The 25,585-nt window shown below is 48.0% G+C and overlaps 1 protein-coding gene across 5 annotated transcripts in view; it reads right to left on the bottom strand.

The window, feature by feature from the left end:
• Window positions 1-25,585, bottom strand: part of EZH2 (enhancer of zeste 2 polycomb repressive complex 2 subunit) — a 328,928-nt gene that overhangs the window by 5,752 nt on the left and 297,591 nt on the right. For all 5 annotated transcript variants that reach the window (XM_063922429.1, XM_063922427.1, XM_063922428.1 and 2 more), the window contains 3 exons: window positions 4,262-4,343; window positions 2,946-3,026; window positions 2,192-2,276 (listed from right to left, as the gene is read on the bottom strand). In XM_063922429.1, coding sequence (XP_063778499.1) covers window positions 2,192-2,276; window positions 2,946-3,026; window positions 4,262-4,343 — 248 coding nt within the window. The remainder of the gene's footprint in view (window positions 1-2,191; window positions 2,277-2,945; window positions 3,027-4,261; window positions 4,344-25,585) is intronic.

The raw sequence follows: 25,585 nt of genomic DNA, 5'->3' as shown, positions 1-25,585 counted from the left end.
TTGCCGTGGTCACCAAGTCCGATAGACCGACCCCAAATAACTCCTCCCCTTTATACGGCAATACTTCCATATGCCGTTTGGAATCCGCATCCCCTGACCACTGTCGCGTCCATAATCCTCTTCTGGCAGAAATGGACATCACACTTACTCTTGATGCCAGAGTGCAAATATCCCTCTGTGCATCTCGCATATATAGAAACGCATCTTTTAAACGCTCTATAGTCAATAATATATTGTCCCTGTCCAGGGTATCAATATTTTCAGTCAGGGAATCCGACCAAGCCACCCCAGCACTGCACATCCAGGCTGAGGCGATTGCTGGTCGCAGTATAATACCAGTATGTGTGTATATACTTTTTAGGACATTTTCCAGCTTCCTATCAGCTGGTTCCTTGAGGGCGGCCGTATCAGGAGACGGTAACGCCACTTGTTTTGATAAGCGTGTGAGCGCCTTATCCACCCTAGGGGGTGTTTCCCAGCGCGCCCTAACCTCTGGCGGGAAAGGGTATAATGCCAATAATTTTTTAGAAATTAGCAGTTTTTTATCGGGGGAAACCCACGCTTCATCACACACCTCATTTAATTCATCTGATTCAGGAAAAACTACGGGTAGTTTTTTCACACCCCACATAATACCCTTTTTTGTGGTACTTGTAGTATCAGAAATGTTCAAAACCTCCTTCATTGCCGTGATCATGTAACGTGTAGCCCTACTGGAAAATACGTTTGTTTCTTCACCGTCGACACTGGAGTCAGTGTCCGTGTCTGTGTCTGTATCGACCTGATGTAACGGGCGCTTTAGAGCCCCTGACGGTGTTTGAGACGCCTGTACAGGTATTAACTGATTATCCGGCTGTCTCATGTCGTCAACAGACTTTTGTAAAGTGCTGACACTATCACGTAATTCTTTCCATAAGATCATCCAGTCAGGTGTCGACTCCCTAGAGGGTGACATCACTAACACAGGCAATTGCTCCGCCACCACACCATTTTCCTCCTCATACATGTCGACACAACGTACCGACACACCGCACACACACAGGGAATGCTCTGATAGAGGACAGGACCCCACTAGCCCTTTGGGGAGACAGAGGGAGAGTTTGCCAGCACACACCAGAGCGCTATATATATACAGGGATAACCTTATATAAGTGTTTTTCCCTAATATAGCTGCTGTATATCTTTATATGCCAATTTTATGCCCCCCCTCTCTTGTTTTACCCTGTTTCTGTAGTGCAGGACTGCAGGGGAGAGTCAGGGAGCCTTCCTCCAACGGAGCTGTGAGGAAAAAATGGCGCCAGTGTGCTGAGGAGATAGGCTCCGCCCCCTTTTCGGCGGCCTTTCTCCCGCTTTTTTATTGTAATTTAGGCAGGGGTTAAATACATCCATATAGCCCAGGAGCTATATGTGATGTATTTTTAGCCAAAAAAAGGTATTTCTATTGCGTCTCAGGGTGCCCCCCCCAGCGCCCTGCACCCTCAGTGACCGGAGTGTGAAGTGTGCTGAGAGCAATGGCGCACAGCTGCGGTGCTGTGCGCTACCTTAATGAAGACAGGACGTCTTCTGCCGCCGATTTTCCGGACTCTTCAGTCTTCTGGCTCTGTAAGGGGGACGGCGGCGCGGCTCCGGGACCCATCCATGGCTGGGCCTGTGATCGTCCCTCTGGAGCTAATGTCCAGTAGCCTAAGAAGCCCAATCCACTCTGCACGCAGGTGAGTTCGCTTCTTCTCCCCTTAGTCCCTCGATGCAGTGAGCCTGTTGCCAGCAGGTCTCACTGAAAGTAAAAAACCTACTTTAAACTTTTTCTCTAAGCAGCTCAGGAGAGCCACCTAGATTGCACCCTTCTCGTTCGGGCACAAAATCTTAACTGAGGCTTGGAGGAGGGTCATAGGGGGAGGAGCCAGTGCACACCAGGTAGTCCTAAAGCTTTTTACTTTGTGCCCAGTCTCCTGCGGAGCCGCTATCCCCCATGGTCCTTACGGAGTCCCCAGCATCCACTTAGGACGTTAGAGAAATCATGTTTACAGATTACGTAATAACCTACACCTACATATCACTGGAACTCGTGGTTTCTCACCCTATTGTGAGAGGTAATTTTATACCTCAAGTATTAGTCCATAAAAACCCTGTTACTCTTGTTTTAGGACGGTTCTGTTATACTGCAGTCTAAGGCAATTATCACAATATGCACCTGTAATCAAAGAAGAGTTCTTCGCCTGTCTGAATGGCTCTTTTTGCAAATATGCCTATTCTATGGTCTCCGTTCACCATCATTACTGAAATGACAATAAAATAGATTGTTAAAATTGGATCAGTTACATTGTGGCTTTTGAGGCTATCAGATTGCTTTTTGCACAGGACTATTTCGGCACAGTAACTATGGATGACAGTTAAAAAACAGAATGAAGAGAATATAAAATATACATTGCACTACAAGCAGCAGAGACAGCTTCCTCATTGCACATCTGTTTGGGACCTACTCAGCTAGCCAATATCGGTCTTCCAACAAAATCTGATAAATCTAGAAGTGTCAATAGGATGTGGTGGTTGAAAGGTTATTGTGCTAGATAAATTCACATTTGTAAAAGGTATTATGAGTACGTGAACATACAGATCATTCTGCATCTCCCTTATTTAGAGAGATGTGTTGGCAATCTTAGTCCCAACGGCAGTAAAAATGGGTGGTCGTGATCCTCCTTTCCAGATCTGGTGTGTAATTTCAATACACTAACGTCACCCCCATCCCCGGAGATGCTGACTATAAATTAGAAACATAATCATAAGAATTTATAGTAACCATAATGTAAAAAAACGCTATTAAAATCAAAGCTGCAGCATAGGTAGCCAAGCAGAATACAAGCAATGATTGAGTAACACTGCAACAGTTCTAGATTTTGCAGGATAAAAGTACTGAATTACCGCATAGAAGAACAGACTAATGTTACCTTTTGCATAGCAGTTTGGATTCACAGAATGGTTTGCAAAACGAATTTTGTTGCCTTTGCGAGTTGCATCAACTACAAAATCTAGAACAGACAATGAAGGAAGAAATGGATCAAAAAATATTAACTATAGACAGATGAATATTTCTTAGTCAGTATAAAAAGCAATAAAGTGTACTGTGTTACGATCCCTACTATCAACTGGATTAATATACAAGAAAACAAAAACTCTTTTGGAAATTAATTTCTAAATGCCTTCAAATAAAAGTGGAGGAAGATTCTATGGTCTTAGGTGACCAAGACTGATCATTGTGGCCTTATTGTCATGTGTCTAACAATGTGCATCATCCCAAGCACACTATGCCTAGTATAAAGAACGGTACCATACTGCGCCACGGACTGCAGTAGAGGTCAAAATGGATGCAGCAAAAAGGAAGTAAACTCTCAGAAGAAATCCTGCTGCAGTCTACATTCAAGAGACCTGGGATTAGGAAGATTATATCCTGGCAGGACAATGGTGGTCATTCCGACTTGATCGCAGCCAGCAACTTTTTGCTGCTGCTGCGATCAACTAGTCCACGCCTATGGGGGAGTGTATTTTAGCTTAGCAGGGCTGCGATCGCTTGTGCAGCCCTGCTAAGCTAAAAAATGTCAAGCAAAAGTAGACTAGGCCTATACCTACTTACCCTGTGCGACGATCTCTGCGATGCTGGAGCCGGCTTTGACGTCAGACATCTGCCCTCCTGGACACGCCTGCGTTTTCCTTACCACTCCCCGAAAACGTCAGCCAACCGTCCGGATCCGCCCTGGAACGCCTTCTACCTGTCAATCTTCTTTGCGGTCGGCACTGCGACAGCTTCCTTCGTTAGACGTGACGTAACCCGGCGACCCCCGTCGCCGGGCAACGTCACGCACTCGCGCCGTGGCCGCCGCACATGCCGGACCCGTTCGCACCGCAGCGATAAACCGCTGCGTGCGAACGGGTCGGAATGACCCCCAATGACCCAAAGTATAAAGCAAAAGCAAATTGATGTGGCACCAAAAAACAATAATAAATGTCTTGGAGTTTCACAATCAAAGCCTAAACTATAAATCCCATAGACAATCCATGGAATGATCTGGAAATTGTTGTCCATAACACCCAGTTCCTGACCGAACATAATTAATTTTGTAAAGAAGACAAATAGGAAGGGTGAGCAGTACATGAATTAATAAATACAGTTTGTTTTTAGGGTGTAAAAAAAAGCAGAGAGGGTACACACACACACACACACACACACACACACACACAATTGTTTGTGTAGGACTTTTAGACTTACCATTGTTCAAGTTGAAGAGGAAGCTACACATGTACTTATCATACACTTTGCCTCTTCGATCTGCTTCGTCCTGAGATATGATCTGAAGACAAAACAGAATCACGTTTTTTGGTATCCAAGTGAAACAGAACAGGCATTTCTCACCCTGCATACAGTTACTATCACAAGTAGATTTTTATTGACTTCTACACATGAAAGAGGGACCATGGTTAAATCTCTTTGTGCGAGGTACACTGGATTCCACAGGGAATACATCGGGGTGTAGAGTTGGATCTTGATCCGAGGCACCAAGAGGCTAAAGCTTTGACTGTTCCCAGGATGCTTTGCACCACCTCCTCTATAACCCTGCCTCCAGGCACTGGAGCGCAGTTTCATTAACCAGTCCAATGCAGTAGCAGGTAAAAAAAGAGACGGCAGATGTTAGTCACATAGAACCACATTCTCACGACAGGAGAAGGGACTAGCGGCTAATGCCATACAAACTCAAAGAAGCTAAGTGCGTCAGGGTGGGCGCCCTGTGGAATCCAGTGTACCTCGCAGAAAGAGATTTAACCTTGGTAAGTCTACCATAAATCTCCTTTCCTGCAGTGGGGTACACTGGAATTCCACAGGGGATATCCTAAAGCGGTTCCTAATGGGAGGGGACGCACCGTAGCGGGCACAAGAACCCGGCATCCAATGGAAGCATCCTGGAAGGCGGAAGTATCAAAGGCATAGAACCTGATGAACATGTTCACTGAAGACCACGTAGCCGCCTTGCACAACTGATCAGCGGACGCGTCTCGACGGGCCGCCCAAGAAGGTCCAACAGACAGAGTAGAATGGGCTTTAATAGCAGCAGGAGCTGGGAGCCCAGCCTGCGCATAGGCTTCTGCAATCACCATTTTAATACATCTGGCCAATGTTTGCTTATTCACAGGCCAGCCACGTTTGTGAAAACCAAAAAGTACAAAAAGGGTATCTGACCTCCTTAGGGAGACAGTCCTCTCTACGTAAACACGGAGAGCCCGTACCACATCCAAAGACTGCTCTTTGGAAGACAAACCAGAAGAGATAAAGGCCGGAACCACAATCTCTTGGTTAAATTGAAACGATGATACCATCTTAGGTAGATAACCAAGGCGAGTTCTAAGAATGGCACGGTGAAAAATCAGAAAGGGTGGACGACAGGACAAAGCGCCTAAGTCAGACACCCTCCTAGCAGAGGCAATAGCCAGTAAAAACACGACCTTAAGTGTAAGACATTTAAGATCCACAGACTCAAGAGGTTCAAATGGAGACTCTTGTTGCAGGGCATTTAAGACAAATGACAGATCCCATGGAGCCACAGGAGGGACATAGGGAGGCCGAATCGGTAAAACACAAAGTATGAACGTCAGGAATAGACGCAATTTTCCTCTGAAACCACACCGACAAGGCAGATATATGAACCTTGAGGGAGGCCAGACGAAGGCCTAAATCTAGGCCTTGTTGTAGAAAAGCCAAAAGCCTAGAAGTTCTGAATGAATAGTCATCATAATTCTTAGCAGCACACCATGTGAAGTAAGAGTTCCAGACCTTGTAATAAATCCATGCAGAAGCCGGTTTGCGGGCCTTCAACATAGTTTTAATAACCGCCTCAGAGAATGCCTTGGCCCTCAGGAGTGAAGCTTCAAGAGCCACACCATCAAAGCCAGTCTAGCCAGGTAGACACAAGGGCCCTGAACGAGGAGGTCTGAATGTTGAGGAAGTAGAAGAGGACGCTCTATCGCAGTGATGGCTAACCTTGACACTCCAGCTGTTGTTGAACGTTGTCTGATTGTACTTGAACAGGCCTGTTCTGTACTAGAGGCAGGGCCAGTGTCAACGCATTGAACACTGCCCATAATTCCAGAATGTTTATCAGGAGGAGAGATTCCTCCATAGTCCACCGACCCTGGAGAGTGTGTTGCTCCAATACCGCACACCTGCATCCGTTGTCAGGGGGACCCAGTTGGAGATCCAGAAGGGACGGCCCCTGCTCAACTGTTGGTCCTGTAGCCACCAACTCAGTGACAGACGAACCTCCGGAGTCAAGGAGGTCACTTGAGACCTGATCCGATGAGGCAGGCTATCCCACTTGGAAAGGATTAACCACTGCATAGGGCGGGAATGAAATCGAGCGTACTCTACCATGTCGAAAGCCGACACCATGAGGCCTAGTACTTGCATCGCCGAGTGTATCGACACTCTTGGGTGAGAGAGGAACTATCTGATCCTGTCCTGAAGTTTCAGGACTTTCTCTGGAGACAAAAACAATCGTTAGCTGTGTGTGTCCAGTAGTGTCCCCAGGTGCACCATGCTTCGAGCAGGGACCAGCAAGGACTTTTTCCAGTTGATGAGCCACCTGTGGGCTTGTAGGAATTGGACCGTCCGTTTCAGATGACCGGGGAGAACCTCTTGGGAGTTCGCCAGGAACAGCAAGTTGTCCAGATACGGCAGGATCCTGATTCCCTGACGACGGAGAAGAGCAGTCATCAAGGCCATGAGCTTGGCGAAGATTCGAGGGGCCGTGGCCAATCCAAAAGGCAGTGCTTGAAATTGATAATGTAGGTTGCCAATAGCAAACTGCAGATATTGCCGATGCAACATGGCAATAGGTATGTGCAGGTAAGCATCCTGCATGTCCAGGGATACCATATATTCTTCGGGTTCAAGGCCAGCACTATAGAGCGCAGAGTTTCCATATGCAATTTGGATACTCTCACAAATTTGTTCAATGATTTGAGGTTGAGTATAGGAAGGACACATTTGGCTTCGGAATTAGAAAAAGGGTTGAATAGTATCCCCCTACCTCTCGGAGACAGAGGTACCAGCACTACCACTCCTGTATCCAGGAGGAATTGTACAACCAAGTGTAGAGCTTGCGCTTTTAACAGATCCGCAGGGATAACATCTCTTGAAAGAGATTGCGTTCCCGGGAGAGACCACTTCTCGTACCCAGGCGTCTGAAGTGGTCTTTAACCAGGCCTAGGCGAACTGCATAAGTCGGCCTCCCACCCTGGGGTCCCACAGGGAGAGGCCCGCCCCAGCATGCGGCAGGCTTGTCTTGTTTGGAATCAGGCCGACTGGCAGCCCAAGATTCTTTAGATTTAGGCTCAGTGGCTTTGGAAGCACGAGCATGTCGCGGATATGCCTGACCCTTTGCTTTCCCTGGAGCTCGAAATTAACAAAAGTTGGTACTCTTAGCCTTCGGAGCAGAAGGATTAGTATTTGGGAGACACGCAGTCCTGGCAGTAGCCACGTCCGTTACAATCTTGTTCAGATCCTCCCCAAATAGGATGTCTCCCTTAAAAGGGAGCACCTCCAAGGTCTTTTTGGAGTCCAGGTCCATCTTCCAGGACCTCAACCACCATTACACCTGCATCACAGGACACCTCCTGAAAATAGCGGGAGGCTGTGGTAATATACGACAGATATTGTCTGGCAGTGTCAGGAGAAATCCTGAGGCAGCTCATCCTCAATTGCCTGAACCCATGCTTCAATTCCTTTCACAGCCCAGTAGGCTGCCATAGTGGGTCTATATACCGAACCAGTAAGAGTAAATAGACTTCAGGCATCCCTCCACACGTTTATCTGTCGGTTTCTTCAGGTGAGGTGACAGTGGTGACAGGCGGAGTAGATGACACCACAAGACGGGTGACATGCGAGTGCACCAGCGGTGGATTTTCCCACTTGTTACTCAACTCCGCAGGGATAGGATAATGAGCTAGCATCTTTTTAGACAGGGAAAATTTCTTTCTTGGTGACAACCAGGGTTCCCGACATATGTCAATTACGTGGTCAGAATGTGGTAAGACTACTTTAGCAACCTTCTGACGTTTGAACTTATCAGATTTCTTAGACACAATAGGCTCAATGTCATCTATTTGAAGAATTAGCATAATAGCCTCCACTAGGTCAGGAACATCAACCTTGGTTGTATATTCCTCATCAGAAGCAACTGTATCAGTATCTGACGGATCAGTCTATTCCCCATCCTCATCGGTAGAATTATCCGAAATATTAGTGGATTGTGAGGAAGAAATGGCCCATTTAGATGACCCCTTGACCCCAAAGGGGCGTGGGGTAGACTGTTGTCTAACCAAGGATTGATTTCATTGTTGTAATTGGGTAGACAGAGTATCCGCCCAGGGCGAATTAACTACAGGGACAATATGTGGCTGCAATGGCACTGGAGGTCGCACAGGGGGCGTAAGACATGTCACAAGTATACTCGGCATACTTGAGAACGCTGTCCAAGGTGGGTTCTGATTGGCCACAGTTGCTGCAGGTTGACTGGGTGTATGGCACTCAGCGCCTGAACCAGCAGCTAAAACTTCCCCCTCAGGTAAATCCGTGGTGCCAGTACTGCAGGATGCAGAAGCGTCCGCGGATTTTCCACCCTGTGTGGCAGACATTATAAGGAATGTAGCCTTAGGGCGTAACAGTGCAATGAAGCCAGACAAACACAATACCTGCAAAAACCACCTATGTTTTGCGACGGTAAATACAGGGCACAAAACAGAAGATTTAAGCGGTATGAGGTGACACAGTAATTGCATATTATTCTGTGTAACACTATATATATATATATATATATATATATATATATATATATATATATATATATATATATATATAATTCCAAATTAAGGGAGTACTCGCCAGTCTTCAAGTAGAAAAAGGTAATTTATTCAGACCGTCAGCATATAGTTTATGTCGACGTTTCGGTCACTATTCTTACCTTTGTCAAGATACCAGTGCATTAAACTAGTGTTACCTATATACCCATATAGATCCCTCCCCCCAATTAGTCTCAGCAACTCCCCCACACCACACATAAAACAATTACACATAGTAAACATACAACAAACATGTACTAAAATCAAGAGGTCACTATATTTTGTTCTACCCCCTTGTTGGTAATCACTCACTCACCCCCTATTGCAGCCACCATCAAGTATCCGTGCAGTGAATCAAGACATACGGCGTGCGTTCCACCGCCGACCACACTTCCAGTCCGTGGAACGCATCCTCCGCATTGACGTACAGGACATCGTCATAGTGTAGCCTCTAGCCACGTGATCGGCGCTTCAAGGCACTACCTAGCAACAGATACATCCAGGCTACATGCTTTCCACCAAAGACCGGACATCTGGTCCGTGGGGCGCAGGGAGCCACTGCCACATAAATGGTGCGTCTTAAAGACGCATGACACTCATATTACGTTAATGATGTACTGTTGGCAACACAATATGAAATAAATCAACCTAGTCAGATTATTTGTGTATAGAGAAAAATAAGATTTTAAACCTACCGGTAAATCTATTTCTCGTACTCCGTAGAGGATGCTGGGGACTCCGTAAGGACCATGGGGAATAGACGGGCTCCGCAGGAGACATGGGCACTTCAAGAAAGAACTTGACTCTGGGTGTGCACTGGCTCCTCCCTCTATGCCCCTCCTCCAGACCTCAGTTAGAGAAACTGTGCCCAGCGGAGATGGACAGTACGAGGAAAGGATTTTTGTTAATCCAAGGGCAAGATCCATACCAGTCACACCAATCACACCGTATAACTCGTGATAAACTACCCAGTTAACAGTATGAAAACAACAACATAGCATCAGTCCAAGACCAATGAAACTATAACATAAACCTTATGTAAGCAATAACTATATACAAGTCTTGCAGAAGTAGTCCGCACTTGGGACGGGCGCCCAGCATCCTCTACGGACTACGAGAAATAGATTTACCGGTAGGTTTAAAATCTTATTTTCTCTAACGTCCTAGAGGATGCTGGGGACTCCGTAAGGACCATGGGGATTATACCAAAGCTCCCAAACGGGCAGGAGAGTGCGGATGACTCTGCAGCAACGATTGAGCAAACAGGAGGTCCCCCTCAGCCAGGGTATCAAACTTATAGAACTTTGCAAAGGTGTTTGACCCCGACCAAGTAGCAGCCTGGCACAACTGTAGTGCCGAGACCCCTCGGGCAGCCGCCCAAGAAGAGCCTACCTTCCTAGTGGAATGGGCCTTAACCGATTTTGGTAACGGCAATCCTGCCGTAGAATGCGCCTGCTGAATCGTGTTACAGATCCAGCGAGCAATAGTCTGCTTCGAAGCAGGGCCGCCAACTTTGATGACAGCATACAGGACAAACAGTGCTTCTGTTTTTCTGATCCTAGCCGTTCTGGCCACGTAAATTTTCAAAGCCCTGACCACATCAAGGGACTCGGAATCCTCCAAGACACGTGTAGCCACAGGCACGACGATAGGTTGGTTCATATGAAAAGATGAGACCACCTTAGGGAGGAATTGTGGACGGGTCCGCAATTCCGCTCTATCCATATGGAAAACCAGATAGGGGCTTTTATGTGATAAAAGCCGCCAATTCCGAAACTCGCCTAGCCAAAACCAAGGCTAACAACATGACCACCATCCAGGTGAGATATTTCAACTCCACTGTCTTAAGTGGTTCAAACCAATGTGACTTAAGGAAACTTAACACCACGTTAAGGTCCCAAGGCGCCACCGGGGGTACAAGAAAATGGATAAGGCCGAAATCTGAACTTTTAATGGAGCCTAATTTCAGGCCCAAATTCACTCCAGTTTATAGGAAACGAAGAAAAAGGCCCAGGTGAATTCTTCCGTAGGAGCATTCCTGGCCTCACACCAAGAAACATATTTTCTCCATATTCGGTGATAATGGTTAGATGTCGCGTCCTTCCTAGCCTTTATTTGCGTAGGAATGACCTCATCCGGAATACCTTTTTCCGCTAGGATCCGGCGTATAACCGCCATGCCGTCAGATGCAGCCGCGGTAAGTCTTGGAACAGACAGGGACCTTGTTGTAACAAGTCTAGCCTTAGAGGAAGAGGCCACGGATCTTCTGTGAGCATTTCTTGCAGAACCGGATACCAGGTCCTCCGTGGCCAATCTGGAACAATGAGAATTTCTCTCACTCCTCTTTTTCTTATTATCCTCAACACCTTGGGTATGAGAGGAATAGAAGGAAACACATACACCGACTGGAACACCCACGGTATCACCAGGGCGTCTACAGCTACCGCCTGAGGGTCTCTTGACCTGGCACAATACCTTTGTAGCTTTTTGTTGAGACGGGATGCCATCATGTCTATTTGGGGTAGTCCCCACCGACTTGCAATCTGCGCGAAGACTTCCTGATGAAGTCCCCACTCTACCGGATGCAGAGCGTGTCTGCTGAGGAAGTCTGCTTCCCAGTCGTCCATTCCCGGGATGAACAATGCTAACAGAGCGCTTACATGATTCTTCGCCCAGCGAAGAACTCTGGTGGCTTCCGCCATTGCCACTCTGCTCCTTGTGCCGCCCTGGCGGTTTACATGAGCTACTGCGGTGATGTTTCCCCGACTGGATCAGAACTGGTCGATTGCGAAGTAAGATCTCCGCTTGACGTAGGGCGTTGTATATGGCCCTTAGTTCCAGGATGTTGATGTGAAGACAAGTCTCTTGACTTGACCAAAGTCCTTGGAAATAACTTCCCTGTGCGACCGCTCCCCAACCTCGGAGGTTCGCGTCCGTGGTCACCAGGATCCAGTCCTGAATGCCGAACCTGCGGCCCTCTAGAAGGTGAGCACTGTTTTGCCACCACAGGAGAGATACTCTGGCCCTGGGGGACAGGGCGATCCGCTGACGCAATTGCAGATACGACCCGGACCATTTGTCCAATAGGTCCCATTGGAAGGCCCTTGCATGGAATTTGCCGTATGGAATGGCTTCGTATGTTGCCACCATCTTTCCCAGAACTTGAGTGCAATGATGTACTGACACTTGTTGTGGTTTCAACAAGTTCATGACTAGAGTCATGAGTTCCTGCACTTTTCCCTTCGGAAGAAAAAACCTTTTCTGGTCTGTGTCCAGAATCATGCCCAAGAAGGGCAGACGAGTTGTAGGATTCCAGCCGTGTCGCTGTAACACATTCAGTGAAAGTGATACGCTGCTCAGCAACTTCTCCCGTGATCTCACTTTTATGAGGAGATCGTCCAAGTACGAGATAATTGTGGCACCTTGCTTGCGCCGGAGCACCATCATTTCCGCCATTACCTTGGTGAAAATTCTCGGGGCCGTGGAAAGCCCAAACGGCAAAGTCTGAAATTGGTAATGACAATCCTGTACCTCAAATCTCAGGTACGCCTGATGAGGAGGATATATGGGGACATGTAGGTATGCATCCTTTATGTCCTGAGATACCAAAAAATCTCCCCCCTCTAGGCTGGCGATGACCGTCCTGAGTGATTCCATCTTGAACTTGAACCGTTTTAAGTAAAGGTTCAGAGGTTTTAAATTCAAAATGGGTCTGACCGAACCGTCCGGTTTTGGAACCACAAACAGAGTTGAGTAGTACCCCTGCCCTCTTTGAAGCAGGGGAACCTCTACCACCACTTGTTGCAGACACAATCTGTGAATCGCATGTAACACTATCTCCCTTTCCAGGGGTTGTTTCGGTAGGGCCAATTCTATAAAACCGTTGAGGAGGCACTTCTTCGAAATCCAGCTTGTAACCCTGGGAAACAATTTCTATTGCCCATGGATCCACCTGTGAGTGGAACCATACGTGGCTGAACAGTCAAAGACGTGCCCCAACAGGAGCTGACTCTCTCAGGGGAGCCCCAGCGTCATGCGGTGGATTTAGCAGAGGCCGGGGAGGACTTCTGTTCCTGAGAACTAGCTGTGTTGTGCAGCTTTTTCCCTCCGTCCTTACCTCTGGCAAGAAAGGACGAACCACGTGCTCTCTTGCTTTTATTGGAACGAAAGGACTGCATTTGATAATGAGGCACTTTCTTAGATTGTGAGGGAATATATGGCAAAATATTTTATTTACCTGCCGTAGCCATGGAGACGAGATCCGAGAGGCCCTCTCCAAACAATTCCTCACCCTTGTAAGGCAACAACTCCATATGCATCTTTTAGTCGGCATCACCTGTCCACTGCATGTGCCACAGGACACGTCTAGCAGAAATCGACATAGCGTTGACTCTAGAACCCAGTAGACTAATGTCTCTTTGGGCGTGTCTTTTATATATATATATATATATATATATATATATATATATATATATAATACAAATCTCCTGGTGCGGCACTCCTGGACTATTGGATAAATCACGGCTCAGATAGGCAGTTATAATAACTGCCTATCTGAGCTGTGATTTATCCAATAGTCCAGGAGTGCCGCACCAGGAGATTTGTGTGGATGCATGTTACGTGAGGGCACCCGGACCGGTACTGTGATTAGAAGGAGAGCCGGACCATACAGAGATATATATATATATATATATATATATATGACAACATCTTTTACATATAAATAAATAAATAATAAGAATTTACTCACAGGTAATTCTATTTCTCGTAGTCCGTAGTGGATGCTGGGAACTCCGTAAGGACCATGGGGAATAGACGGGCTCCGCAGGAGACTGGGCACTCTAAAAGAAAGATTAGGTACTATCTGGTGTGCACTGGCTCCTCCCTCTATGCCCCTCCTCCAGACCTCAGTTAAGGAAACTGTGCCGGAAGAGCTGACACAACAAGGAAAGGATTTGGAATCCAGGGTAAGACTCATACCAGCCACACCAATCACACTGTACAACTTGTGATAACCATACCCAGTTAACAGTATGAACAACAACTGAGCCTCAGTAACAGATGGCTCATAACAATAACCCTTTAGTTAAGCAATAACTATATACATGTATTGCAGAGAGTCCGCACTTGGGACGGGCGCCCAGCATCCACTACGGACTACGAGAAATAGAATTACCGGTGAGTAAATTCTTATTTTCTCTGACATCCTAGTGGATGCTGGGAACTCCGTAAGGACCATGGGGATTATACCAAAGCTCCCAAACGGGCGGGAGAGTGCGGATGACTCTGCAGCACCGAATGAACAAAGGCAAGGTCCTCCTTAGCCAGGGTATCAAACTTGTAGAACTTAGCAAATGTGTTTGAACCCGACCAAGTAGCAGCTCGGCAAAGCTGTAAAGCAGAGACCCCTCGGGCAGCCGCCCAAGAAGAGCCCACCTTCCTTGTGGAATGGGCTTTTACTGATTTAGGATGCGGCAACCCTGCCGCAGAATGAGCTTGCTGAATCGTGTTACAGATCCAGCGTGCAATAGTTTGCTTTGAAGCCAGAGCACCCAGTTTGTTGGGTGCATGCAGGATAAACAGCGAGTCAGTTTTCCTGACTCCAGCCGTCCTGGCTACATAGATTTTCAAAGCCCTGACTACGTCCAGCAACTTGGAAGCCTCCAAGTCCCGAGTAGCCGCAGGCACTACAATAGGTTGGTTCAAATGAAACGCTGATACCACCTTTGGGAGAAATTGGGGACGAGTCCTCAATTCTGCCCTGTCCATATGGAAGATCAGATACGGGCTTTTACATGACAAAGCCGCCAATTCTGACACACGCCTAGCTGAAGCCAAGGCCAACAGCATGACCACCTTCCACGTGAGATACTTTAGCTCCACGGTCTTAAGTGGCTCAAACTAGTGTGATTTCAGGAAATCCAACACAACGTTAAGATCCCAAGGTGCCACTGGAGGCACAAAAGGGGGCTAAATATGCAGCACTCCCTTAACAAACGTCTGAACTTCAGGCAGTGAAGCCAGTTCTTTTTGAAAGAAAATAGATAGGGCCGAAATCTGGACCTTTATGGATCCTAATTTTAGGCCCATAGTCACTCCTGACTGTAGGAGGTGCAGGAATCGACCCAGCTGGAATTCCTCTGTAGGGCCTTCCTGGCCTCACACCAAGCAACATATTTTCGCCATATACGGTGATAATGTTTTGCTGTCACGTCTTTCCTAGCCTTTATCAGCGTAGGAATAACTTCCTCCGGAATGCCCTTTTCCGCTAGGATTCGGCGTTCAACCGCCATGCCGTCAAACGCAGCCGCGGTAAGTCTTGGACCAGACAGGGCCCCTGCTGTAACAGGTCCTGTCTGAGAGGCAGAGGCCATGGGTCCTCTGAGTTCATTTCTTGTAGTTCTGGGTACCAAGTTCTTCTTGGCCAATCCGGAACGATGAGTATAGTTTTTACTCCTCTCTTTCTTACTATCCTCAGTACCTTGGGTATGAGAGGAAGAGGAGGGAACACATAAACCGACTGGTACACCCACGGTGTCACTAGTGCGTCCACAGCTATCGCCTGAGGGTCCCGTGACCTGGCGCAATATTTTTTTAGCTTTTTGTTGAGTCGGGACGCCATCATGTCCACCTGCGGCAGTTCCCAACGATTTACAATCTGTGTGAAGACTTCTTGATGAAGTCCCCACTCTCCCGGGTGGAGGTCGTGCCTGCTGAGGAAGTCTGCTTCCCAGTTGTCCACTCCCGGAATGAACACTGCTGACAGTGCTAGCACGTGATTCTCTGCCCATCGAAGAATCCTTGTGGCTTCTGCCATTGCCATCCTGCTTCCCGTGCCGCCCTGGCGGTTTACATGGGCGACCGCCGTGATGTTGTCTGACTGAATCAGTACAGATTGGTTTTGAAGCAGGGGCTCTGCTTGACTCAGGGCGTTGTAGATGGCCCTTAGTTCCAATATATTTATGTGTAGCGAAGTCTCCAGACTTGACCACTGTCCTTGGAAGTTTCTTCCCTGAGTGACTGCCCCCCATCCTCGGAGGCTTGCATCCGTGGTCACCAGGATCCAGTCCTGTATGCCGAACCTGCGTCCCTCGAGAAGATGAGCACTCTGCAGCCACCACAGCAGAGACACCCTGGCCCTTGGGGACAGGGTGATCAACCGATGCATCTGAAGATGCGATCCGGACCATTTGTCCAACAGATCCCACTGAAAGATCCTTGCATGGAACCTGCCGAAGGGAATTGCTTCGTAAGAAGCCACCATCTTTCCCAGGACTCGCGTGCAGTGATGCACCGACACCTGTTTTGGTTTCAGGAGGTCCCTGACCAGAGATGACAATTCCTGGGCCTTCTCCTCCAGGAGAAACACCTTCTTCTGTTCTGTGTCCAGAATCATTCCCAGGAAAAGCAGACGCGTCGTAGGGATCAGCTGCGACTTTGGGATATTCAGAATCCAGCCGTGCTGTTGCAACACTTCCTGAGAGAGTGCTACGCTGACCAACAACTGCTCTTTGGACCTCGCCTTTATGAGGAGATCGTCCAAGTACGGGATAATTATAACTCCCTTTCTTCAAAGGAGTATCATCATTTCGGCCATTACCTTGGTAAATATTCTCGGAGCCGTGGAGAGACCAAACGGCAACGTCTGGAATTGGTAATGACAGTTCTGTACCACAAACCTGAGGTACTCCTGGTGAGGTGGGAAAATGGGGACATGCAAGTAAGCATCCTTGATGTCCAGCGACACCATAAAATCCCCCTCTTCCAGGCTTGCAATAACCGCCCTGAGCGATTCCATTTTGAACTTGAACTTCCTTATATAAGTGTTCAAGGATTTCAAATTTAGAATGGGTCTCACCGAACCGTCCGGTTTCGGTACCACAAACATTGCGGAATAGTAACCCCTGCCCTGTTGAAGGAGGGGGACCTTGATTATCACCTGCTGGAGGTACAGCTTGTGAATTGCCGCCAGTACTACCTCCCTTTCCCTGGGAGCAGCTGGCAAGGCTGATTTGAGGTAACGGCGAGGGGGAGTCGCCTCGAACTCCAGCTTGTATCCCCGAGATACAATTTGTACAGCCCAAAGATCCACTTGTGAGCAAACCCACTGGTTGCTGAAGTTTCGGAGACGCGCCCCCACCGCATCTGGCTCTGCCTGTGGAGCCCCAACGTCATGCGGTGGACTTAGTGGAAGCAGGGGAGGATTTTTGTGCCTGGGAACTGGCTGCCTGTTGCAGCTTCTTTCCTCTACCCTTGCCTCTGGCCAGAAAGGATGCTCCTCTGACCCGCTTGCCTTTCTGAGGCCGAAAGGACTGCATTTGATAATACGGTGCTTTCTTAGGCTGTGAGGGAACATAAGGCAAAAAAGTCGACTTCCCAGCAGTTGCTGTGGATACGAGGTCCGAGAGACCGTCCCCAAATAGTTCCTCACCCTTATAAGGCAAAACCTCCATGTGTTTTTTAGAATCAGCATCACCTGTCCACTGCCGAGTCCATAATACTCTCCTGGCAGAAATGGACATTGCATTAATTCTAGATGCCAGCAGGCAAATGTCCCTCTGTGCATCCCGCATATATAAGACGACGTCTTTTATATGTTCGATGGTTAGCAAAATAGTATCCCTGTCGAGGGAATCAATGTTGTCTGACAGGGTATCAGTCCATGCTGCTGCAGCACTACACATCCAGGCTGAAGCAATAGCAGGTCTCAGTAGAGTACCAGAGTGTGTATACACAGACTTCAGGATAGCTTCCTGCTTTCTATCCGCAGGATCCTTTAGGGCCGCCGTATCCTGAGACGGCAGTGCCACCCTTTTAGATAAGCGTGTTAGCGCCTTGTCCACCCTAGGGGATGTTTCCCAACGTAACCTATCCGTTGGCGGGAAAGGGTACGCCATCAGTAACCTCTTAGAAATCACTAGTTTCTTATCAGGGGTACTCCACACTTCTTCACACAAATCATTTAATTCATCAGATGGGGGAAAAGTCACTGGCTGCTTTTTCTCCCCAAACATAATACCCCTTTTGGTGGTAACCGGGTTAATATGGCTTTTGTAGACTGTACATTTGTCTCATCCTCATCTACACTGGAGTCAGACTCCGTGTCGACATCAGTGTCTAACATCAGAGCTAGCGGGCGTTTATGAGCCCCTGACGGCTTCTGAGTCGCCTGGGCAGGCGCGGGCTGAGACCCCGGCTGTCCCAAGGCTGCTGCGTCATCAAACTTTTTATGTAAGGAGTCGACACTGTCGGTTAAGACCTTCCACATATCCATCCAATCAGGTGTCGGCCCCGTCGGGGGCGACACCACATGTATCTGCCCCTGCTCCGCCTCCACGTAACCCTCCTCATCAAACATGTCGACACAGCCGTACCGACACACCGCACACACACAGTGAATGCTCAGACTGAGGACAGGACCCCACAAAGTCCTTTGGGGAGACAGAGAGAGTATGCCAGCACACACCACAGCGCTATATAACACAGGGATTTACACTGCTAATAAGTGATTTTCCCAATAGCTGCTTGTTTGTATCGATTTGCGCCTAAATTTATGTGCCCCCCCCTCTCTTTTTAACCCGTCTTGTACCTGGATACTGCAGGGGAGAGCCTGGGGAGCGTGCTTCCAGCGGAGCTGTGAAGGGAAAATGGCGCTGGTGTGCTGAGGAAGAAGGCCCCGCCCCCTCAGCGGCGGGCTTCTGTCCCGCGTTTTTTGTAACTTAATGGTGGGGGTTTTTACACATATACAGTTAACTGACTGTATTATGTGTATTCTTTTGCCAAAAGGTAATATAATTGCTGCCCAGGGCGTTCCCCCCCAGCGCCCTGCACCCTACAGTGACCGGAGTGTGTGGTGTGCTGTGGGAGCAATGGCGCACAGCTGCAGTGCTGTGCGCTACCTTAATGAAGACAGGAGTCTTCTGCCGCCGATTTCATCGTTCTTCTGGCTCTGCAAGGGGGACGGCGGCGCGGCTCCGGGAACGGACGATCGAGGTCAGGCCCTGTGTTCGAACCCTCTGGAGCTAATGGTGTCCAGTAGCCTAAGAAGCACAAGCTAGCTGCAAGCAGGTAGGTTTGCTTCTCTCCCCTCAGTCCCACGTAGCAGTGAGTCTGTTGCCAGCAGATCTCACTGAAAATAAAAAACCTAACAAATACTTTCTTTCTAGCAAGCTCAGGAGAGCCCACTAGGAGCACCCAGCTCTGGCCGGGCACAGATTCTAACGGAGGTCTGGAGGAGGGGCATAGAGGGAGGAGCCAGTGCACACCAGATAGTACCTAATCTTTCTTTTAGAGTGCCCAGTCTCCTGCGGAGCCCGTCTATTCCCCATGGTCCTTACGGAGTTCCCAGCATCCACTAGGACGTCAGAGAAATAATAGGATTTTGGTACTTACCAGGTAAATCCTTTTCTTTGAATCCATAGGGGGCACTGGAGTACTCTTGGGGATAATGGACGGCTTCCGTAGGAACAGCACTGAATATTTAAATTTAGAACACTCCATCCCTCCATATCCCTGAGTACCTCAGTGTTTTTTACTGAGCCACACAGGAACTATAGAGAGGTTGACAATGGAGTATTACATATAACATAACGGACAATAACGAAGTTGACACATAACGTTACTGACAACTAAACAGTTGACACCCTAACCAGCACTTGATAATTTGAACCAGTCGGTGAGAGTGTGTTACCATAAGATCCTCAGAACTCACCACAACTAGGTAAAACTGCTCTGGGTGGGCGTCCAGTGCCCCCTATGGATTCAAAGAAAAGGATTTAACTGGCAAGTACCAAAATCCTATTTTCTTTTTCATCCACTAGGGGTCACTGGAGTACTCTTGGGACGTACCAAAGCTTCCCCCGTGGGCGGGAGAGCTGTTTGGCACCTGTAACACTAGGCGGCCAAAGCTAGATGCTGATGCCGCAAACGTATCAAACTTGTAAAAGCGCACAAACGTGTGCACTGAAGACCATGTAGCCGCACGGCAAAGCTGCGTCGTAGAAGCTCCCCGACCAGCTGCCCATGAAGTTCCCACAGAACGTGTGGAATGAGCGGTTACTGATGTAGGCGGCTGTAACCTAGCATGAAGGTAAGCCTGACATATGGTCAGTTTTATCCATCTGGATAAGGTTTGTTTAGACGCTGGCCAACCCATCTTAGCAGCATCATAGAGAACAAACAACGAATCCGTCTTACGAACTGAAGACGTTCGGGATACATAAACGCGTAATGCGCGTACCACATCCAGAGTTCCAGAATGTGCTGTCAACACAGGAACTACTATTGGTTGATTGATGTGAAAAGATGACACTACCTTTGGTAAGAAAGCGGGATTCGTCCGAAGTTCCGCTCTGTCATCATGAAACACCAAATACGGTGACTTGCATGACAAGGCACCCAAATCCGAAACACGCCTTGCCGAAGCTAAGGCTAGAAGAAAAATTGTTTTCCAAGTGAGAAACTTTATATCCACTTGCTGTAAGGGTTCAAAATATGAAGACTGTAAGAAATCTAAAACCAGATTCAAGTCCCATGGCGCTGTAGGCGGAATGAATGGAGGCTGTACTCTGAGGACACCTTGGAGAAAAGTGCGTATAGACGGCAATAGAGCCAATCGTCTTTGAAAGTAAATTGACAAAGCAGATACCTGCACCTTTAGTGTAGATAAACGCAGTCCTCCATCCAACCCTGTTTGTAGAAACAACAAAAGGCGGGATAACTTGAAAGATGATGTCGGAAACTTCCGAGCTTCACACCAACCTATATAGGCACGCCAAATTCTGTAATAATGAGCTGCCGTAACCGGCTTCCTAGCTCGTAACATGGTTGGTATAACCGATTCTGGAATGCCCTCTCTTCTTAAGAGGGCGGTCTCAACAGCCACCCCGTCAAACGCAGCCGCGCTAAATCGGGGTAAAGGAACGGACCCTGTTGTAACAGGTCTGGACGTAGTGGGAGCGGCCAAGGATCGTCTGCGAGTAGTCCTTGGAGATCCGAGAACCAAGCTCTCCGAGGCCAATGAGGCGCCACTAGTATGACTGTGACAGACTCTCTCTTGATCCGTTTTAGCACCAGAGGGAGCAACGGAAACGGTGGAAACAGATACACAAGACTGTACGGCCACGCAACAGTGAGAGCATCCACCGCCACTGCCTTTGGATCTCTTGTTCTGGACACATACTGGAACGTTTGGTGATTGTGTCCAGACGCCATCAGGTCCACCTGAGGATAACCCCATCGCTGAACCAACATGTGAAACACTTCTGGATTTAATGCCCATTCGCCTGGATGAAAATCCCGACGACTGAGATAATCCGCTTCCCAGTTGTCCACTCCCGGAATGAACACGGCCGACAATATCACCTGGTGGTATTCCGCCCAATTGAGGATTCGAGCTACTTCCCGCATTGCCATGCGGCTTCTCGTTCCTCCTTGTTTGTTGATGTATGCGACCGCCGTCGCATTGTCTGACTGCACTTGGACAGGCTGAGAGCGAAGCATGTGCACTGCTTGTCGTAGCGCATTGTAAACTGCGCGGAGTTCCAGGATATTTATAGACACCAATCTTTCGTGATCCGCCCAGAGACCCTGGAGCTGACAATTTTGAATTACCACTCCCCAACCTCTGAGACTGGCGTCCGTAGTTAGAATTATCCAATTCCAGCCTCCGAACCGTCTTCCTGCGGTTAAATTGTGTTCCTTGAGCCACCAGAGCAGAGACACTCTTGCCCTTGGCGACAACCTCACCCTGTGGTGAATCTGCAGATGCGAGCCCGACCACTGGGCGAGCACATTCAGTTGAAATGGACGCGAGTGAAATCTTCCGAACTGAAGCGCTTCGAAAGCTGCCACCATTGTGCCTAAGAGGCGAATGCACAAGTGTACAGACACTGTGCGTGGCTTGAGCACTAACTGTACTAGATGGCGTAGAACTTGTACTTTCTGTTGTGGTAGGTAAATTCTTTGATTGACCGTATCGAGAATCATACCTAGGAATTGAAGGCGTTGAGACGGAATTAGATGTGATTTCTTGAAATTGACAATCCAACCGTGGTGAACCAGTACATCGTACGTTAGCAGCGCATGTTGGAGAAGCATCTGTTGAGACGGAGCTTTGATGAGCAGATCGTCTAAATACGGAACTATTGTCACTCCCAGGGATCTGAGATGAGCTATCATCACAGACATCACTTTGGTGAATACCCGAGGCGCTGACGACAGGCCAAACGGTAGAGCCTGAAACTGGTAATGGTTCTGGCATATTGCAAACCGTAAGAAATTCTGATGAGGCTGCCAAATTGGAATGTGTAAGTACGCATCCTTGAGATCTAGCGCAATCATAAATTCCTTTGGCTCTAAACCCGCAATCACCGAACGCAGAGACTCCATCTTGAATCTGTAGTAAGTTACGTACTGATTGAGACCCTTTAAGTTCAATATTGGTCTGACTGAGCCATCCGGCTTCGGTACCACAAACAGACTGGAATAATAACCCTGACCCTGCTGATGTACAGGGACCGGAATCAAAACTGCTGAATCCAGTAGGGACTGAATGGCAATTTGCAGAACCGCCCTCTTGTCGTCCGACAGAGGCAATCCTGTCTTGAAAAAACGCAGAGGCGGAAGACAGTCGAACTCTATTTTGTAACCTTTTAACACTAAATTGCGGATCCACCCATCCGCGGATGTGTGGAACCACGCCAAATGGAACGTCTGAAGGCGTGCTCCCACAATCGGAGAACCGAGATGGGCTGGTAGCCCGTCATGCCACTGGTTTGTCGGTAACCTTAGCGTCCTGGCGACTTGTGTTGGTTTGTTGGAAACCACGTCCACGACCACGTCTAACAGGCGTGGCTGTTCCTCTGCCACGTCCTCGAAAGGACTGAGGTCTAAAGGATTTGAACGAAGGTCCAGCGTACCTCCTTCTTGATACCGGTGGAGGCAATGGTAAGAAAACAGACTTACCTCCCGTAGCCTCAGCAATCCATGCGTCCAATTCAGGACCAAACAACTTCTTGCCATCGTAAGGCAACGCCTCTATACCTCGTTTGACCTCTGCCTCCGCATGATAAGCACGCAGCCAGAGTGCTCTTCGTGCCGTAACTAGCGACGATGAAATACGAGAAGTGAGTTGACAGACGTCAGTAGACGCTGTACAGAGATACTCTACAGCCTCACTCATTTGATTTGCAAGAAGTATCAGGTTTTCGTCATGTAAAGCAGATTTGAGTTCTGTAATCCATATTATGAGCGCCTTAGTGACCCAGATGCCAACCAATCCAGGTCTCAGCATCACACCTGCTGCTACATACATGGACTTTAGCATAGTTTCTATCTTGCGATCTGAAGGGTCTTTAAGCGTAGTAGCTGCTGGCACTGGTATGGTTAATTTCTTGGTAAGCTTCGACACTGACGAATCAACTATTGGTGGATTCTCCCATGTACATGTTACCGAGTCTAGAAACGGGTAACTAGACTTAAATCTGCGAGGTATAGAAAACCGTTTATCTGGATTCTGTCGTGTTTCTACTAACATCTGATTCAGAGATTCCGAGACAGGAAAACTTATTGGAGTTTTTTGTCGTTTAGTAAATACGACCTGATCATTTGTGAGAGGCTCCTCAGTTTCAGTAAACTTCAGAGACTGACGTACCGCTCTGATGAGATCATCAATGCCGGAACTGTTAAAATCCTCACCATCTGACTCCACTTCGCCCTCCTCACCCTCATCTTGTTCCGTGAGATCTGGCATGGAATCGTCAGAATGCAACATAGCAGAAACCGGAAAATCATAAGACATATGAAATTTATCCCATTTACCCAAAATGGATTTGGACCTTACGCAAGGCTGAGACGCCTCCGGTAGTTCTGGCGGTCTCACCCTAGACTCAGATCTTGCCGTTTCCCGCTCCTGTCGAGCGGCGGTCAATTCTGATTGTAACCTATCCAGTACATTTACTAACATTTCCCACGGAAGGTTCGGTGAGGAAATTGGCTGTAAAACTGGAGCAGAAATCGTATTCTGAACCGAATCCACAAAACATACTGTACATGTGGTAGATCCATCCGGTAACACACTGCTACAGACTTTGCAATTATGCTTTTTAGTTTTTGCTGGTGCCTTACTCATTATGGCGACAGACAATACAATACACAAAAAACAGACACTTGCACGACTCAGTAAAATAGTAGTAAGGTGTCTCTGTATATATATATATATATATATATATATATATATATATATATATATATATATATATATCTGGCCAAGTGCAGTACACGTGGCCAGTACTATGAAATGTGATCCCAAATTCCCACTAACACCCCTGCGCCTCCGGTGGAGTAGAGATGTAGTACTGGAACGTTCTGGAATCACAGCAGGAAGACACAGGAAGCATGGTTAAAATGGCTGCCATGCTTAACTTATAATCACAGTGCAGGCTATTGTATTCATACTGATATTATAAACCGGCTGTGTAACCATCCCTGTTAGTAAAACAGATATATATATATATATATATATATACATATATATATATATATATATATATATATATATTTCACTGCTGATGTTGCTGCTGTACCTCTCGCCCCCACCCCCCCCCCCCCCGCGCGTCTGCTCCGTTGTGAATGCAGTGCGGGCCGGCCAGCGAGTTCGTGGGGCCGCCAGCAGGACTTGGAAGCGGGACGGGGAGCGCGCTGTGAAGCGCTATGATGAACAAGCGGCGGGCGGAGCAGCGGACGGCTTCTGAGAAGCGGCGGCCGGAGCAGCGGTGCGGCTATGAGAAGCGGCGGCCGAGCAGCGGTGGGCTATGAGAAGCGGTGGCCGAGCAGCGGTGGGGCTATGAGAGGCGGCGGCCGGAGCAGCGGGCGGGCTATTAGACACGGCGGCCGGAGCAGCGGCGGCTCCGTCAGCAGAGGGAACCCAGCGCCTTCCCCACACCTCGGGGCGGCAGCGGAAGCTGACCGCCCCGCTCACATACCTGCACTTCTTGTGATGAGGCTCCGACGGGGCTTCTCAGTAAGCGCCGGCCAGCCTGCAGGAGAGCTGTGTGTGTGTGGCTGTGAGGGTGCTCTTTTAGAGAGGACCGACACGCCCCTGCTGCTATCAGCAGCTTGCACTATCCCTGACCCTGCCTGTTGGAAGGGGGAAAGGGATGTGTATAAAATAGAAAAATATAAAAATAAAAATGAAATATTCAAAGTAATTGTGGACCCAGCCACAAACGAACTGTTGCTATCGAGCACAGAAAAAACACTGAGGTACTCGGGGATATGGAGGGGTGGAGTGTTCTAAATTTAAATATTCAGTGCTGTTCCTACGGAAGCCGTCCATATCCCCAAGAGTACTCCAGTGACCCCTAGTGGATGAAAAAGAAATATATATATATATATATATATATATATATAAATATAAGGGACAATAACATGGTATCCTTATCTAGGGTTTCAATCTCTGCAGATAAGATATCTGTCTACGCTGCTACAGCGCTATAAACCCATGCCGACACAATCGCCGGTCTGAGTAATGTACCAGAATGTGTGTAAATGGCCTTCAAAGTACTTTTACTGCATGCTATCTGCAGGATCCCTGAGGATAGCTGTAAAGTCAGCGCTACCTTTTTGGGTAAACTTGTCAATGCCTTGTACACCCTAGGGGAAAATTCCCATCTTATCCTGGCCCCATTAGGGAAAGGATACT

This window comes from Pseudophryne corroboree, chromosome 5, assembly GCF_028390025.1.
Source record: "Pseudophryne corroboree isolate aPseCor3 chromosome 5, aPseCor3.hap2, whole genome shotgun sequence".
NCBI classification, from domain to species: Eukaryota; Metazoa; Chordata; class Amphibia; order Anura; family Myobatrachidae; genus Pseudophryne; species Pseudophryne corroboree.
The sequence above is the reverse complement of the archived record's forward strand: the minus strand, read 5'-3'. Positions and strand labels throughout refer to the sequence as shown.